The sequence below is a fragment of the Microtus ochrogaster genome, chromosome 7, assembly GCF_000317375.1.
Source record: "Microtus ochrogaster isolate Prairie Vole_2 chromosome 7, MicOch1.0, whole genome shotgun sequence".
NCBI classification, from domain to species: domain Eukaryota; kingdom Metazoa; phylum Chordata; class Mammalia; order Rodentia; family Cricetidae; genus Microtus; species Microtus ochrogaster.
This window is the reverse complement of record NC_022014.1, coordinates 65160185-65174935: the sequence shown is the minus strand read 5'-3', so window position 1 is coordinate 65174935 and position 14751 is coordinate 65160185. Positions and strand designations below refer to the sequence as shown.

The window sequence follows — 14751 nt, the reverse complement described above, 5'->3', positions numbered from 1 at the left end:
GCCACGCTCTCATTCCACTTCGCCGCGCCCGCGCCCGCGCCCGCGCCGCGCGCGCCCGCACACCTGAGGCAGTCGTTGTCTCTCACCAGGCGCGCGCTCTCGGCGGGGGGCAACAGCCCCCCGTCCAGGTAGAGGCCCAGGAACGCCCCAGAACTGAAGCCGAAGCGCTGGCGGATAAGACTGATGAGATCCGTGACAACTCGGCATCTGTTCAGGTCCACCAGAAGCCAGAAGACCGTGCAGTGCGGCGTGGCCGGCGGCGGATAGTCAAACTGAAGCCGTAGCCTAACCGTCTCGGAGGCTGCCATCTTGCTCATGCTCAACGGAAGCCGAGAGGTTCCACAGGGCTACCGAGAGGCGTGCTCAGGCCGGCTCGTCCGCCCCGGAGGTCGGTGGCGCGCGCCGCCTAATGGCGCGAGTGTGTACTTCAGGGTCCCGTAGTGAGCTCTAGCTACTCCATTCTTTCCCAGGTCTGAATATATCCAACCTTCTGCCACCATGTCTCCTAAGATATCGGTTTGTGTATGGAAAAAAAAAAAAAAAAAAAACCTGTAAAAATAGTAAGCAGCCTGACCCAATTTTTATCTTTATACACAAAAGGTCAGAAAAGCACCAAAATCCACATGTGTTTGTCCAGGCCTAATTCTAGGGGTTTGTCCGGTGAGACCCAAAGTTCTCAAAGGAGTGTCTAAAACAAAAACAAAGTCCTTGGGGCCTCACGGGTTCCGTGTGTGCTGTGTCTGTGACCAGATCAAGTGTGCTTTCCTTATCTTGAGGCAGAAAAATCGTGAAAGTGTTGAAGGCAGAAGTAAGGAATCAGAAAATTAAATAAATACAAAGTTTTTAAAAATAATTAAAATCAAGGCTTGTTCTCTATAAACAACAAAAACCAGTAACCTTTTGCTGGCAACACAGCACAGCTGATAGAGTCATTTCCTCTAATTTCCTCTAAAATGCATGTAGCCCTGGGCTCCAGCCTCACCACAAAGGTAAAAATTATGACCTCTTAACCTATCTGGGAGATTTAAAAAAAAAAAGTGTGTCCTAACCCTACAAATCCATCATTTGAAACAGTACTTGTGGACTAGGTACTCTATTACTTTAGAAGAAATTATAAGAGTGAGGTTTAATAAAGAAATTAAAAATTTTTTGTTGTTGTTACTGGCCTCACAATTTCCTTGTTCGTAATGTGAATTCAGGCTTGCTTTTTTAAAAAAAAAAAAAAAAGATTTATTTATTTATTATGTGTACAGTATTCTGCCTACATATATCCTATAGGCCAGTAGAGGGCATCAGATCTCATTAAAGATGGTTGTGAGCCACCATGTGGTTGCTGGGAATTGAACTCAGGACCTCTAACCTCTGAGCCACCTCTCCAGCCCTAATATATATATATATTTTTTTTTAAATTTAATGTTCAGAGAAGTTAAGCAACGCCACCCCAAGTTCACTAAATCAGTGAATGGTTGGGACGTGGCAGTCAATCAACACTGGAAAACAAAAGTTTTCTTATGATTCTAATCCTGTAGGTCTTCCGGATTAAATTACCATTACTTTCGATTAAATCACAATTACTTTCTTTTGATGTTGGGGTCAAAACCGAAGAGTTGAATTATACATGCGAGGAAAATGTCTTCTCACCCAACTACATTCCCATCACCGTTGTTAGTGGTGCACAGCTAATCAAAATAAAATAAAACGAAGTGGGGCATGGTGGCACGTGCCTTTAATCCCAGCACTCAGGCAGCAGAGGCAGGCAGATCTCTATGCGTTCCAGACCAGCCTGGTCTACAAAGCGAGTTCCAGGACAGCCAGGGCTACACAGGGAAAGCCTGTCTTGAGAAACCATTCGAACAACTAGCATACGTTAGTAACACAATAATTAAACAGAGAAAGTGAAATGACTCCCGTAGGCCCCCCCCCGCCCCCACAGTGGAGCACCCTCCCAGACCCCAGATTAAGCACAAACTACATACAAACACCTGTTTCACAGAGAGATACTTTATTAAGCAGGAAAGAAAAGTTAAAACAACTGCCCTCTGACTCAGGCAGAAAAACAGCAGCAAATGACGTTGCAAGTGTAACTTTTAACAGGAAAAGGGGAGGTCTGTGTTAGAACGGGCAAGGATGGGGTGGTAGAGGAGATAGAGGAGGATGAAGGGGAAGGGGACAAGGGAAAAGGGAAAGGGTGTGGGGGGAAAAAGGGCCAAGGAAGCTTTCTCTCTCCCCCTTCATAACCCACTAAATAAACTCTATTACCTCCTCCCCAAAAAAACCTGACCCTGACTTGACCAAGGACTTGAAATCCCACCAATCTCTGAGCTTGTCCCAGAGTCAGGCCACAAAAGCTCACCAATCCCAAGCCGCCCTGGAAAGCTTCGCCCTGCCCCACCCCCACATAAGAAACCCTGTATAATCGCTGCATTCTGTTCAGTTTGTTGCTGCTTCTCACCCTAGAGGCAACCACCCTCCTGGATTCTTCCTTCCCAATAAATCTCTCGTGTGAGGTTGGTTGTGTGGTGGCACTTTCACTGGAACTGAGTCCAGCTGTGACAACTTTCGTGAGAACAGAGCAAAACTATAACACTTCTACACTTCTGCTGGTGAAACTTTTCCCTAGAGGAGCAGAGCTGTTACATCTTTCCTGGGGAAACCCTTCCCCAACAGAGTAGAGTTGCTAACATTTGCATTGAGGAACCCATTTCCTGGAGCAGACCTGTAAGCTGCAACAGTTACAATGACTTCACCGGTTTTCCTTGGCTCCCGAATGCCAGGAAACATTTTCATCATGCAATGATAACATTTGATGTCCTGAGTGGAATGGGTTCTCCTGGTGCCTGTGCTGCCCATCATGATCTGAGATGCAAGGGAACCCTAGCCCTCATTTCCAGTCCACTGGCAACAGACTCACCTTCCAGCTCACCAGTCACTCAGCACCCCATCCACCAGCAGCAACTGGGTAAGTTTCTCCTCTGGTCGGTGTAAACATTTTCCTGAGTCTGAGGAAGTGACCACGGAGTGTCCAGCATTTTTCTGATACTCTTGGAGGTGGAGGTATCTTCATCCACATTCTTTAAGGCTATGGCTAGCCCTTTTCACCTGACCCCATCCCACCACTGATATGGGATTCCCCTCTGTATGCTGTAAATATCATTGGTTGATAAAGAAGCTGCTTTCGGCTTATGCAGCTCAGAATGGGGCAAGGTAGGAATTCCAAGCAGATAGAGGAGGAGAGAGTAGGCAGAGACAGAGAAAAGCCATGTAGCCACTGCAGGAGACAGACGCTGGACACTGGACAGAACCTTACTGGTAGACCACAACCATGTGGTGATACAAAGATTAATAGAAATGGGTTAATTTAAGATATAAGAGCTAGCCAATAAGAAGTGTGAGCTAATAGGCCAAGCAGTGTTTACATTAAAACAGTTTCTGTGTGCTTATTTTGGGTCTGAGTGACTGGGAAATGAATAAACAGCCTCCAGCTACAGAGTGGAGCTCAAAGGTTTGGAGATGATGCCCATCACCCGCTTTGGGTCTTGGGTGCTTTTGTGCCCACTGGGAGTCAGGAGGAAAGTAGCTGAGACAATGCTGGCTGCTCAGCGCTCCCCACCTGGGAAGGCAGTGGGATCGGATCTGCTAGGAGTGCACAGGCAAGAGCATATGGTGGATTCCACCACCATACACAGAGATACTTCCAGGCTGCACAGTGCATTGTAAGGCAGATTTCGCTTTTACTCAGATTAAAGGGGTTTATATATTGCACGGTGCCACCCAGAGTTGTGGTGGTGAGGACGGCTCCCACCCAGCAGTCCCAGAGCCGGTAGTGAGCTACCTCTGCCATATTGAAAATCTAAGAGAGGGGCTGGAGAGATGGCTCAGTGGTTAAGAGCATTGCCTGCTCTTCCAAAGGTCCTGAGTTCAATTCCCAGCGACCACATGGTGGCTCACAACCATCTGTAATGAGATCTGGCGCCCTCTTCTGGCCTGCAGGCATACAAGCAGACAGAATACTGTATACTAAATAAATATTAAAAAAAAAAAAAAGAAAGTCTAAGAGAGGCAGGGCCAGCATTCAGGGCCGCTGCAACCAAGCTGCTTACCATTTTAAAAGTGTTCCTGGTCAAAATTACAGATTTTGATTACAGATTACTGATTATGGAAATGCAATAAAGACAGATTCAGACAGAAATAAACTTCTGAACACCGTGTCTTTAAAAACTGTATGTAAGCTTGGGAGAAAGAGGAAAAAAGAGTATAGAGAGTTATAAAAGAAGCAAATAGTTTAAATAAATAAAGTCTTTAAAGAGACAGTAAGAAAATACAGACAGTCATAGAGTAAAGAAGTAAAGAAAAATAAGCAATGTAAAGCTGGAATATACACAGAGTCTAGAATATATATATTATTGAGTTTTCTTTCAATTTTTTGACTGTGAATGAGCTAAGTACAGAGAGACATTTCATTGTATGGGCTGCTAAGCTAAACCAGCATATATACTTTAAAGGTATCTTGACTTAATTTGGGTCTAAGGCTGTGTTGCTTTGGAAAAGAAGTTCTGCATTTGTTTCCATAGAAGATGAGAACCTGTCAATTCCTTCCAGACTAATGTGTTTTGATGGACCAACACCCCCTGAAAGGTCTCCATGAACCCCTAAAATTACTTTGCCCAACAAAAACCAGGAAGCAGTTTAGAGAGAACTAAGCCCAAATCCCCAAATAGTGTTTATAAATGTTTGTTTACATTTAAAGGGGAATATGATATAGAGATGAATATTTTGCACTGATATGGATCTTGGTTTATTGATACAAATTTAAGGTCAACTTTGTTATATTTATGATGTGGGATTCCCCTCTCTATGCTGTGAATATGATTGGTTAATAAACTGTCTTAGGCCTGCACAGGGTCTATGGGTAGGCAGGGAAAATTAAGCTGAATGCTTGGAGAAAGAAGATAGAGTCAAGGAGAAGCCATGTAGCCCCACCAGAGACAAATGCCAGAACTTTACCTGGTAAGCCACAGCCACATGGCAATACACAGATTACTAGAAATTGGTTAAATTAAGATGTAGGAGTTAGCCAATAAGAAGTTAGAGCTAATGGACTAAACAGTGTTTTAAATAATATAGTTTCTGTGTGGTTATTTCTGGTCTGAGCTGCTGGGCTGCCAGGAAACAAACAAGCAGCCCTCCCTACAACATCTAAAATGTTTTAAGAACTCAGAACTCTTCATGACAATAAGACACATCTGCTCCTGGCAGCACCTATTACTTCAAGAGGAAGATGGGCATCAAAGAGGCTCCTAATGGAGTTTGCTAGCCATTTGGGCAAGAAACTGCTCTTGCCTGGACTGCTTGATGTTATGCTGTATGAACTGGACATGCAGGATCCACGGAAAAACAACTGCTGAACTTGCCTAAAGGTGAGACAGTCCTTTAGGGTTCCTGCTTCATAGAAGAATCTGCCAGACATTCTGCAGGACACTGTCATGCAGTACTTGGCAACATCTGTCTAAATTATGGATTGGTGCATGTGCTCTTTGACCTAGCAGTTCTAGGCGTCTAGCCTACCTCGAATCATAGGTGTTAGGCTATGTGCACAGACTCCTGTGCAATGATTTTGGCAACAACAGTTGCTAGTTTTGCAATGCTAGAGATTGAACACAGGGCCTTGTGCACACTGGGCAAGCACTCTACCACTAAGAAGTATCCCCCAGGCTGTCAACTTAATAAAAAACTAAAGGCAAAGTAAGCGCCATCAACCAGGACTGAACAGAGTAGATGAGTGTACATCCACATGAGGCAGAAGGAGGGCAGATTCCTTGTCACTGCTGGCGGGTGGCAGAAGCACCTTGCTCTGTTTCACTCCAGCTGCTGTGTGCAGATAGGCCGCAGAGAACTCATTCATCTCGGGGCCCTAGTTTACTAGTTTAACTAGTTTACTGTATTTGGATGTACCTACATTTAAAGGTAAATTACCATTCCTGTTATCACATCTACAGCAATTTATTTATCATACATACAGTGTTCTGCCTGCAGGTCAGAAGGGTTATCAGACCTCATTACAGACAGTTGCAAGCCACCATGTGGTGGCTGGGATTTGAACTCAGGACCTCTGGAAGAGCAGCCAGTGCTCTTAACCACTGAGCCACTTCTCCAGCCCCAGCAATTTAAATTTAGATGCTGAAATTGAAAACAGGGCTCCAAACCCAGCTGTGCATCTAGCAGCCCATCATTGCCACTGTCTGGGGGGGGGGGGGCGAGCCTCCAGCAGCACAGAGCTTTGGCTTTTCCATCTGAGGGGAGTTAGGGGAAAAGGCACTCGCAAACTCTCTTGATGATTTCCTTCTTTATTTTCTCTCGCTATTCTCTCTCTCTCATGTTTTTTTCCCCACAGATTTTATACCCCAACAGAATCATCCAGATAATACAAGAATCAAAACAGTTGCATTCCGTTTTTCAAGTGAATGATTAAAGGTAAAAACATGTTTTTTCCTCTCCCTCACATGACTAAACATTTTATGTATTACAGGTAAAAACATATTATCCTAAAATCCCACATACATTCATACCCAAGCAACTTGTTATAGATTAACTGTGTGGGCAAGCAAGGAGTTCTTGTCAGGTCTTTTACCGGCAGGCTGCAATTTGCAGTTACAAAGAAAGGGCCAATTACTTTATCACTTATATTGAAAAGTAGTCTTATAAGGAATTCTAAAGGAATCACAAGCCTAAACTTTTACATGTGACAAAGAATCAGTCAACATTACTTTAAGTCTTTCGGGTGCATTCCATTCACTAATAGGGTTGTTTTTTTGTATAAGGAGATTGAGGGCAGAAATGGGTATTAGGAATGAATCATCACCTTTGGTCATCAACCAAACCTAGCAAGGAGAGTGTGTCAGCCAGTAATAATTGTAATAATTGGGCTGCTTTGTTCTTGTTCCCTGACCTTTTTTTTTGGACAGGGTTTCTCTGTGTAATAGACCTGGCTATCCTGAGCTTGAGCTTGCTTTGTAGACCAGGCTGGCCTCGAACTCACTGAGGTCCACCTGCCTCTGCCTCTCAAGCGCTGGGACTAAAGACATGCCCACCACCGACCAGCTCAGCTATGTGCTTTTGTTTTAACTTTGTTATTGGGCTTTTCACCTCAAAGTTACTTAACTAAAACATCTTAGTCTAATTTTGTTATTTTCCAAAGCTTTGTTTTAGCTGTGATGTACTCCAAGACCTGTGAACGTATCTCCCAACAGTAAGGTTAAAAGAATTTAAACTAGTTGAGCTTCAGGGACTCAACTGTTAGCCATTAACTTGAGCTACAACCCATGCAGCTCCTTAGGTGAGACTCAGACCCTGGCTGCGAAACATAATCTCGTATTTATTTTTATTCATCAAAACTCTGTGTAAGCAATCAGTATTGTTATCAAATCAAACAGTTCAGCTTAGGGAGGGATCATCGTCTTGACAAACCACAGGTAAAAATGCCCAGTAGAACGGGATGTTTCCAAGAGATAAGCGGAGATCTCCCCACATCCACTCACACCATGCTAGACACCAGAGAAAGAGAGCTGCAGCCAACATGTAAAGACACGGCAAAAACAAAAGACATTCCGGGGTCTGTAGTTCTGTGGCCTTTCCTAAGCTGGATTGGTCCATCAGAGGATGCCCTTCAATTGCAACTCGCTGCTTCTGTGGCATGGCCAACGGCACATCATCACACATCTTTCGGGTTACCTGTGACCTACACACGACAGCTTGAAGTGTCGCTTGGAATAAAGCAACCAGTTAAAAAGCATGTTGTTTGGAAAGGTTCAGTAAGATAGCCATTTGGAAAACCACAGAGGAAGGGAGGAGCCCCAGATACCACTCTGGTCTTTGTGGGTTTCCTTGCAAACAATGATCTCTAGAATATTTCATCTCTGATACTTTCCTGTTGTGACCTTTGTCAATCATATTTACAATCTGCCTCCGCCTTGAATGGAGGCTTAATTTTTTTCAGATGTATTATGTTGGTCACATGTTATCAAGAGAGAAAAATAAAAATTTTTTTTTGTTTTTAAGAAGATATAACCAAAACTTAGTCTGGCAGTGGTAATGCATGCCTTTAATCCCAGCACTTAGGAGACAGGTAGATCTCTGTGAGTTCAAGGCCAGCCTGGTCTATAAGAGCAAGTTCCAGGACAGGCTCTGAAGCTACAGAGAAACCCTGCCTCAAAATCTCCCCCCAAAAGATATAACCAAAAACTTATGGGTAAATGGTTGTATATGATCTATTTTTGTGAATTTCTAATATATTCATGATACATGCTATTTAAGAATAATTTTTAGACTCATTGTATTTTATCTATATGAGTGTTTTGCCAGCATGCTTGTACGTGAAAATGTGTGACTAAGGAAGAAGGTGCCAGGTCCCCTGGAATCTGAGATGTGGATTTAGGGATGGTTGTGAGCCACATGTAGGTGCTGGGAATCAAACACGTCCTCCAGAAGAACAGCGAATGCTCTTAACCTCAGAACCATCGCTCCAGAATGATGTTTTTAAAAACATATTTCTGCAAATGGAATGTAGTCTTAAATGACCTGCTGGTTCGTGCTTCATCTCAGTTAATATGATTGGAGCCAAATGGAGTTTTAAAAATGCTAGGCCTGGGACTAAAGAGATGGCCCAATGGTTAAGAGCATCTGTTGCTTTTCCAGAGGACCCAAATTCAGTTCCCAGTGTCCATGCTGAGCCTCTCATAGCCACCAGTAACTCCAGCTTCAGGGAACCCACTCCTTCTTTTGCATAACTGCACACATGTGACATACACCCTTGCACTCACACGCACACACATAAAGTAATAAAAACAAGTCTTACAAAATGAAATACTAGTCCTTTTTTTGGAGAAGACAAACACGGGCAGGTCAGGGAGGATGGTAGTTATCCAGCTGTAGTTTCTCAATCCTTCCCTACTTTGTAACCCAAATCAAATGTTACATTAACGCAGCAAAGGATGACCTAACTTGGCAGAACCATCTGAACGCCCTGGCGGGAGGTCCTGGGTGGGTCTGACCGGCAGAGGGCGCGCTGAACACTGGGAGCCTCAGGCCCCTTAGGCCCCGCCCTGACTCCGCCCAGGCCCCACCTACCGCCGTCACGCGCTGTCCGGCTGGGTTCAGCCTGTTGCTGATGCTGCTGCTGCGCTGTGTTCACCATGGGGCTAGGGTGTCGAGTCTATCCTGTCCGACTGTGGCGGCTGCTGCTGCTGTCGCTCCTACTGGGCCTCGGCGCAGGTAGGTTCCCGAGAAAGGCGGACCAGTGGTGGGTGCCTCCTTCTCGAATTTGTTACTGAATTCGTGATCTTTTTTAAAAAACACATTCCCCCCTCCCCCCCCCGTTCTTCCCTTGCATTAATTTATATCGCTTTTGAATCTTCTAAGTTTTATTTATGTCTTAGTTCAAAGTTCCTTTTCTGCCCTTTCCTGGTTCTGGGTGCTTCCTCTACGCGGAGGTAGAGGTGGTTGTACAAAAACGTAAGGTTTCAGGAAACTGCTGATGAGTGAGACTTTAAGGTCTAAAGGCCACCTCCCGTTTCTGCTCGGTTGACTGCCTAGTGACTTGTAGGGTCATTTGATTGAACTGAGATCAGAGGCCAAAGAGACCCCTGCAAATCCTACTATGCGTGAGGTGTTGCTTTGAAACAATGCTTGCCCCCTCTGCTGGGTTAGAACAGACAAAATATCAGCAGACTCCACTGGCCTGTTTTGGGCCAAATGCAAATTTGTGTTTTGCGGAATGATTTGGAAGTGGACTTTCACTTTATTTACTTATTTTCCCGAACCAGGGTTTCTCTCTGTAGCCCTGGCTGTCCTAGAACTAGATCTGTAGACCAGGCTGGCTTTGAACTCAACAGAGATCTGCCTGCTTCTGCCTCCTGAGTGCAGGGATTAAAGGCGAGCACCACCACTCCTGGCAAAATCATTTTTTATTTTTGTTTTGCCTGTATGTATGTTTGTTTTACTATGTATATACCTGGTGCCCTTGGGGGTTAGAAGAAGGCATTGGATCCATTGGAATTGAAGTTACAGAAGGTTGTGAGCTGCCATGTGGCTGCTGGGACTCGAACCCTGGTCCTCTGGAAAAGCAGACAGTGCTCTTACCAGCTGAGCCAGCTTTCCAGCCTTTATTTATTTACTTATTTATTTTGCATTTTTTTTAAATTTGTTTTGTGAGTGTGGAAGGGGTTTGCATGTGCCACATTGTGTGTGTGTGTGTGTGTGTGTGTGTGTGTGCGCGTGCGCGCGTGCATGCTTGTGTACACGCAGTCAAAAGATAACTTGGGTAAATCAGTTCCCCTACTGTTTGGCTCCCGGGGATTGAACTAAGGTTTCCAGGCTTGGTGGCAACTGTCTTTTACCCCTGAGCCATCTTACCACTCCCTGATTTTTCAGTCTTACTGCAAGAAAAATATTTCCTAGTCTGAATCAAGAACTGAGAATTCTAATTGGTCCCAAACTGGCCCCTTGCTGTTAGGAAGCTGCCTAGCAGGTCTGCGTTTCTCTTATGGAGAACGGGGACTCACTTAGCCCTGCAGTTTATGCTTGGGAAAGGGAAGGTGTTCCTTCCCCAACCCCCTTATATTCAACAGTAGTCACTGCCAGGGAAGAGAGAGAAATGCCAGGGGTAGATGCCAGTGTCTTTGGCCGTATCGGTCATTTTCAAGGAAACTGTAATTTCATGATATTTTATAAACACAGCCACACCTGTCATTTTTCAGCCTCTTTTTTTTTTTTGACTCCTTAGTTGTTTTCTGGCATGTACACGTGTACGTGTATATGTTTATGTGTGTGTGTGTGTTAAGATTTCTTGTTTCTCCAGTTGGCCTCAAACTCAGCATGTGCTTAGGCAGGACATGGACTCCTGACCCTCCTGTCTTCCATCTCCCCAGGGATAAGATTATAAGCCTGGCCATAAGACAGCAGCATCTTTTCACCCACCTCTATCTCTTCCTGCTGGGCCCACTTTTTGTTCTTTTACTTGCTGAAGAGGCTTGAAAGCAGGAAGGAGAAGGCAGCGAAAAGCAGAAGCCAAGCAGGGATTCTTCCCTCCATCTCACATCCCTATTTGCCCCACCCCCACCTCATCCACCACCACCCCCCCTTGGCTGGGAACTGAACCCAGGGCCTGGTACAAGTCACGCCAGCGTTCCACAACTGAGCTTCACTCTCAGACTTCTTTTACAAATGGTCTCACTGTGTTGCCCAAGAGAAAAGTGTTGAGTTTCTCTTTTCCATAGCTGAGGTCTGTGGGTTTGTTTATTTGTGTGTTTTTGAGCTTGGGTTTCACTTTGTAGCCCTGGCTGACCTGGAACTCACTTCATAGACCAATCTGGCCTCTAACGCACAGAGATCTACCTGCCTCTGCCTCTAGAGTGCTGGGATTAAAGGGTACACAAGCAAGCATGCATGCCTCCTTCCTTCCTTCCTTCCTTCCTTCCTTCCTTCCTTCCTTCCTTCCTTCCTTCCTTTCCTCCTTCTTCCTTTCCCCCCTCCCTCCCTCCCTTTCTTCCTTTTGTCTTTGTTTTTCCTTATCGGCATATATACTGAGTAGGTGAATGACCTAAAGCATACAAGATCATCTCTAGCCTGGATGACCATCTCTACAAGGCTTGAAACTCATGCGGGCATTAGATATTCCTCAGGAAATGACACTGAGCTTCAGTTTCAGGAGCTGCCATCGACTGGCCCGCACAAGAAGGCAAGGAAGCATGGGATTATGTGACCGTCCGAAAAGATGCCCACATGTTCTGGTGGCTCTATTATGCTACCAACCCTTGCAAGAACTTTTCAGAACTGCCCCTGGTCATGTGGCTTCAGGTAAAGTAACTTCTTTGCCTTCAAGTCAGGCCCCCTTATACCTCTCTACTTGGTTCTTACGAGCATCCATCTTGCAAGCCTGGGCTCAGTTTGGTCCAGCCAGTCCCCGGGGCTCCTCACGTGCCACTGAGACAGCTTGAAGCAAGGGTGTGTCAAAGGGAGACCCTGTTTACTGGTCTTAATTTCATTCATTCATTCATTCATTTTGAAGACAGGATCTTGCTCTGTAGCCTAGTGTGGCCTCAAACTCTTGGCAATCCTCATGCCTCTGCCTCCCAAGTGCTGAAGTTATGGGTGTGCACTCCAGTTCCTTACTTTCCAGGGACGTTTTATATTGAGTCCAGACAGTTTCAAGGGCCCTTACTGAAAGCTGCCAATGATACACTTGGCTTTCGACAGACAGAGGTGTCTGAAAAGTTCTGAACCGAAGGCTGAGGTATCCCAATCCTGCTCACTTCTCCCTCTTTACACAGTCTTGGGCCCCAACTTCTTGTACCCAGAGAAGCCATCTTTTTTTTTAACTTTGAGATTATAATATAATTACAACATTTCTCCCTTTCCTCTCCTCCCTCTAGCCCATCCATGCTCTCTTTGAAATTCATGGCTTCTCTTCTCATTCATTGTTTTTTTTTGTGTTTTTTTTTCTTTTGTTTTTTTTTTTCCATACAGGGTTTCTCTGTGTTGCTTTGGAACCTATCCTGGAACTTACTCTGTAGACCAGGCTGGCCTTGAACTCACAGAGATCCACCTGCCTCTGCCTCCTGAGTGCTGGCATTAAAGGCATGAGCCACCACCACCAGGCCTTTTCATTAATTATTATTGCATGTTTGTGTGTATATATATATATATATATTTTTTTTTTCCTAAATATTACACACCAGTTTTTGTGCCTTAGCATGAATGTGAGATCACACCCTTTTTCTCCGTGGTGTGTTTGTATTTTAACCCTCTAGGGCTGAAGGCAGAAACCTGTGAACTGTTTAGGGATAGGCAGAGACGCTGTGGCATTCTTATGTTCCCCTATGGTGGCCTCGCCCACCCGGAAGACTCATCTCTTGGGAGGGGCTGAGGTACCTTGAAGTTCTGGACGGCTCACCTATAATTAGGGCACCCTGGTACTCACCTCTGTGGGATATGGGTGAGGCTTCCTTCTCCAATGCCTGCCGGAACTGAGGCCTTGCCCCAAGGCAGGTCACTGAAGACTTCAGGTCGCGATGAAGTGAAGATCACCAGTTTCGCTGTAGGATCTTTACAGCCTCTGTGGAGGACTGGAAATATGGCTTGCCTGGTAGCACAGCTGAAGATGTTCAGGAGTGGAATCCACGTGCCTCGGGTCTGGCAGCTGGTTTTGATTGTGTGGCCCAGCTTCCCGGAAGAGCAGCCTGGGCCTGCTGGTGGGGACGCCTGGGTTTTCAGCGCCCTCCTTCCACTTTTAGCCACAGGGAAAGCATTTCCCTTCTCTGGATTTTAGTTTTCTTAGTGGGGGTGGGGATTTCAGTGGTTTTGAGAATCTTTGTTAATCAGCAGAGGAAAAAGGAGAAGTGCTGAGACCAGGGCTGAGCGGCCGCTGAGCCCTAGGTGCTCGGCTGCCTCTTTGTCCCCAGCTACTCCAGGGCACTTTCTGTTTTTCCAGCAACCGGTTTAAAGCAACCGGTTCCAGTGGTTCCAAGTTTGCCTTCCCTGAAGAAGGCCCTGGGTTCTGTCCCCAGCACTACAGAACACAGCATGAAATCAAAACCGGAATTGCAAGGCAGCGTTTTGCAGGACCACGGAGCTTTCTTTGTGCTGTTTTGCGTGACCAGGAGCTTTCTTTGTGCTGTCTGCCCCGAGTGTCTGCCTGGCTTGGGAGGGTGCCCTGTGTGGCTTTGGTTGGGTTAATCCTCCAGCTGAGATGCTATATGAAGGGTAATGGCTGAAGACACCAGTCTGCTCTTCTTCTCTTCTCTGCTTCCCCAGAGGCCTAAGGAAGAAAAATAAAATATGTTTGAGGAGGAAACAGTTAATTTAGATGAAAAAAATCTAGTTAGCAGCCTTGCGAGGGCTCATGAGGTAGCATCCTGGGGCAGTGACGTTCTTTGAGAATTGAGGTCAGAGGATAGTAAGCTATTTCGGGGATAGTAAGCTATGTTTCAAGTCATTTAAGCATTTCAGTTCATCACTGATGCATTTATCATATTTCAGGGGACCCGTGTCACCCCGAGTCTCAGCTGTATAGATCAGCTGTTTCCAGAGTTTCTGGGGGGAGATTTTGTGATTATTTATTGTTATTATAATTATTTTTATTCAAATAGCAGGGACTTCAGCTATGGCTCATGAGAATTTGAATTTAGATACCCATCACTCAAGTACAACCTGAGTCAGTGGGGCTAGTGCTGCGGAAGTGGCGGCAGGAGGATCCCTGGAGCCCACTGGCCAGCCCGGCTAGCAGAACTCATCAACTCGAGGTTCAGCGAGAGACCCTGTCTTAAAATGTAAGGTAGAGAGCGACTGAGGCAGACACTCAGTGGTAACCTCTGGCTTCCCCTTATGTGCGCGCACACACACACATATGCACGCACAGTGGAATCTTCCAGACAGTTTCTCCTAGCTATTGGAAAAGGGAGCAGAAATGGAAAATGGAAATTTCTTCCAATGGCCCAGATCCCGACATTTTCAGTCATGTTTGCTGCCAACTTCGGCTTTTGTCCTGCCCACACTGATAAGTCTCTCCGGCCGCCATTCAAGGGCACGCATTTCACTAGTGGCCTGTGTGTTTATTTTGGAGCCACACCACTTCTGAAGTTGTGATTCTAAGTGGCCACGTGACTCATCGTGCAGGTGTGGTTCCTCTCTCTCTCTCTCTCTCTCTCTCTCTCTCTCTCACACACACACACACACACACACACACACACACACACACAC

At 45.6% G+C, this 14751-nt stretch overlaps 2 protein-coding genes across 2 annotated transcripts in view; one reads left to right on the top strand and one right to left on the bottom strand.

Annotated features, from left to right (window-relative positions):
- Coil (coilin) overlaps window positions 1-317 on the bottom strand; it is a 12805-nt gene extending 12488 nt beyond the window's left edge. Inside the window, exon 1 of the mRNA XM_005350515.2 lies at window positions 64-317. Coding sequence (XP_005350572.1) covers window positions 64-317 — 254 coding nt within the window. The remainder of the gene's footprint in view (window positions 1-63) is intronic.
- An 8821-nt stretch (window positions 318-9138) lies between these two features.
- The window catches only part of Scpep1 (serine carboxypeptidase 1), a 29908-nt gene continuing 24295 nt past the window's right edge, over window positions 9139-14751 (top strand). The window contains exons 1-2 of the mRNA XM_005350513.2: window positions 9139-9267; window positions 11696-11850. Of these exons, the coding sequence (XP_005350570.1) occupies window positions 9189-9267; window positions 11696-11850 (234 nt within the window). The 5' untranslated portion in view covers window positions 9139-9188. The remainder of the gene's footprint in view (window positions 9268-11695; window positions 11851-14751) is intronic.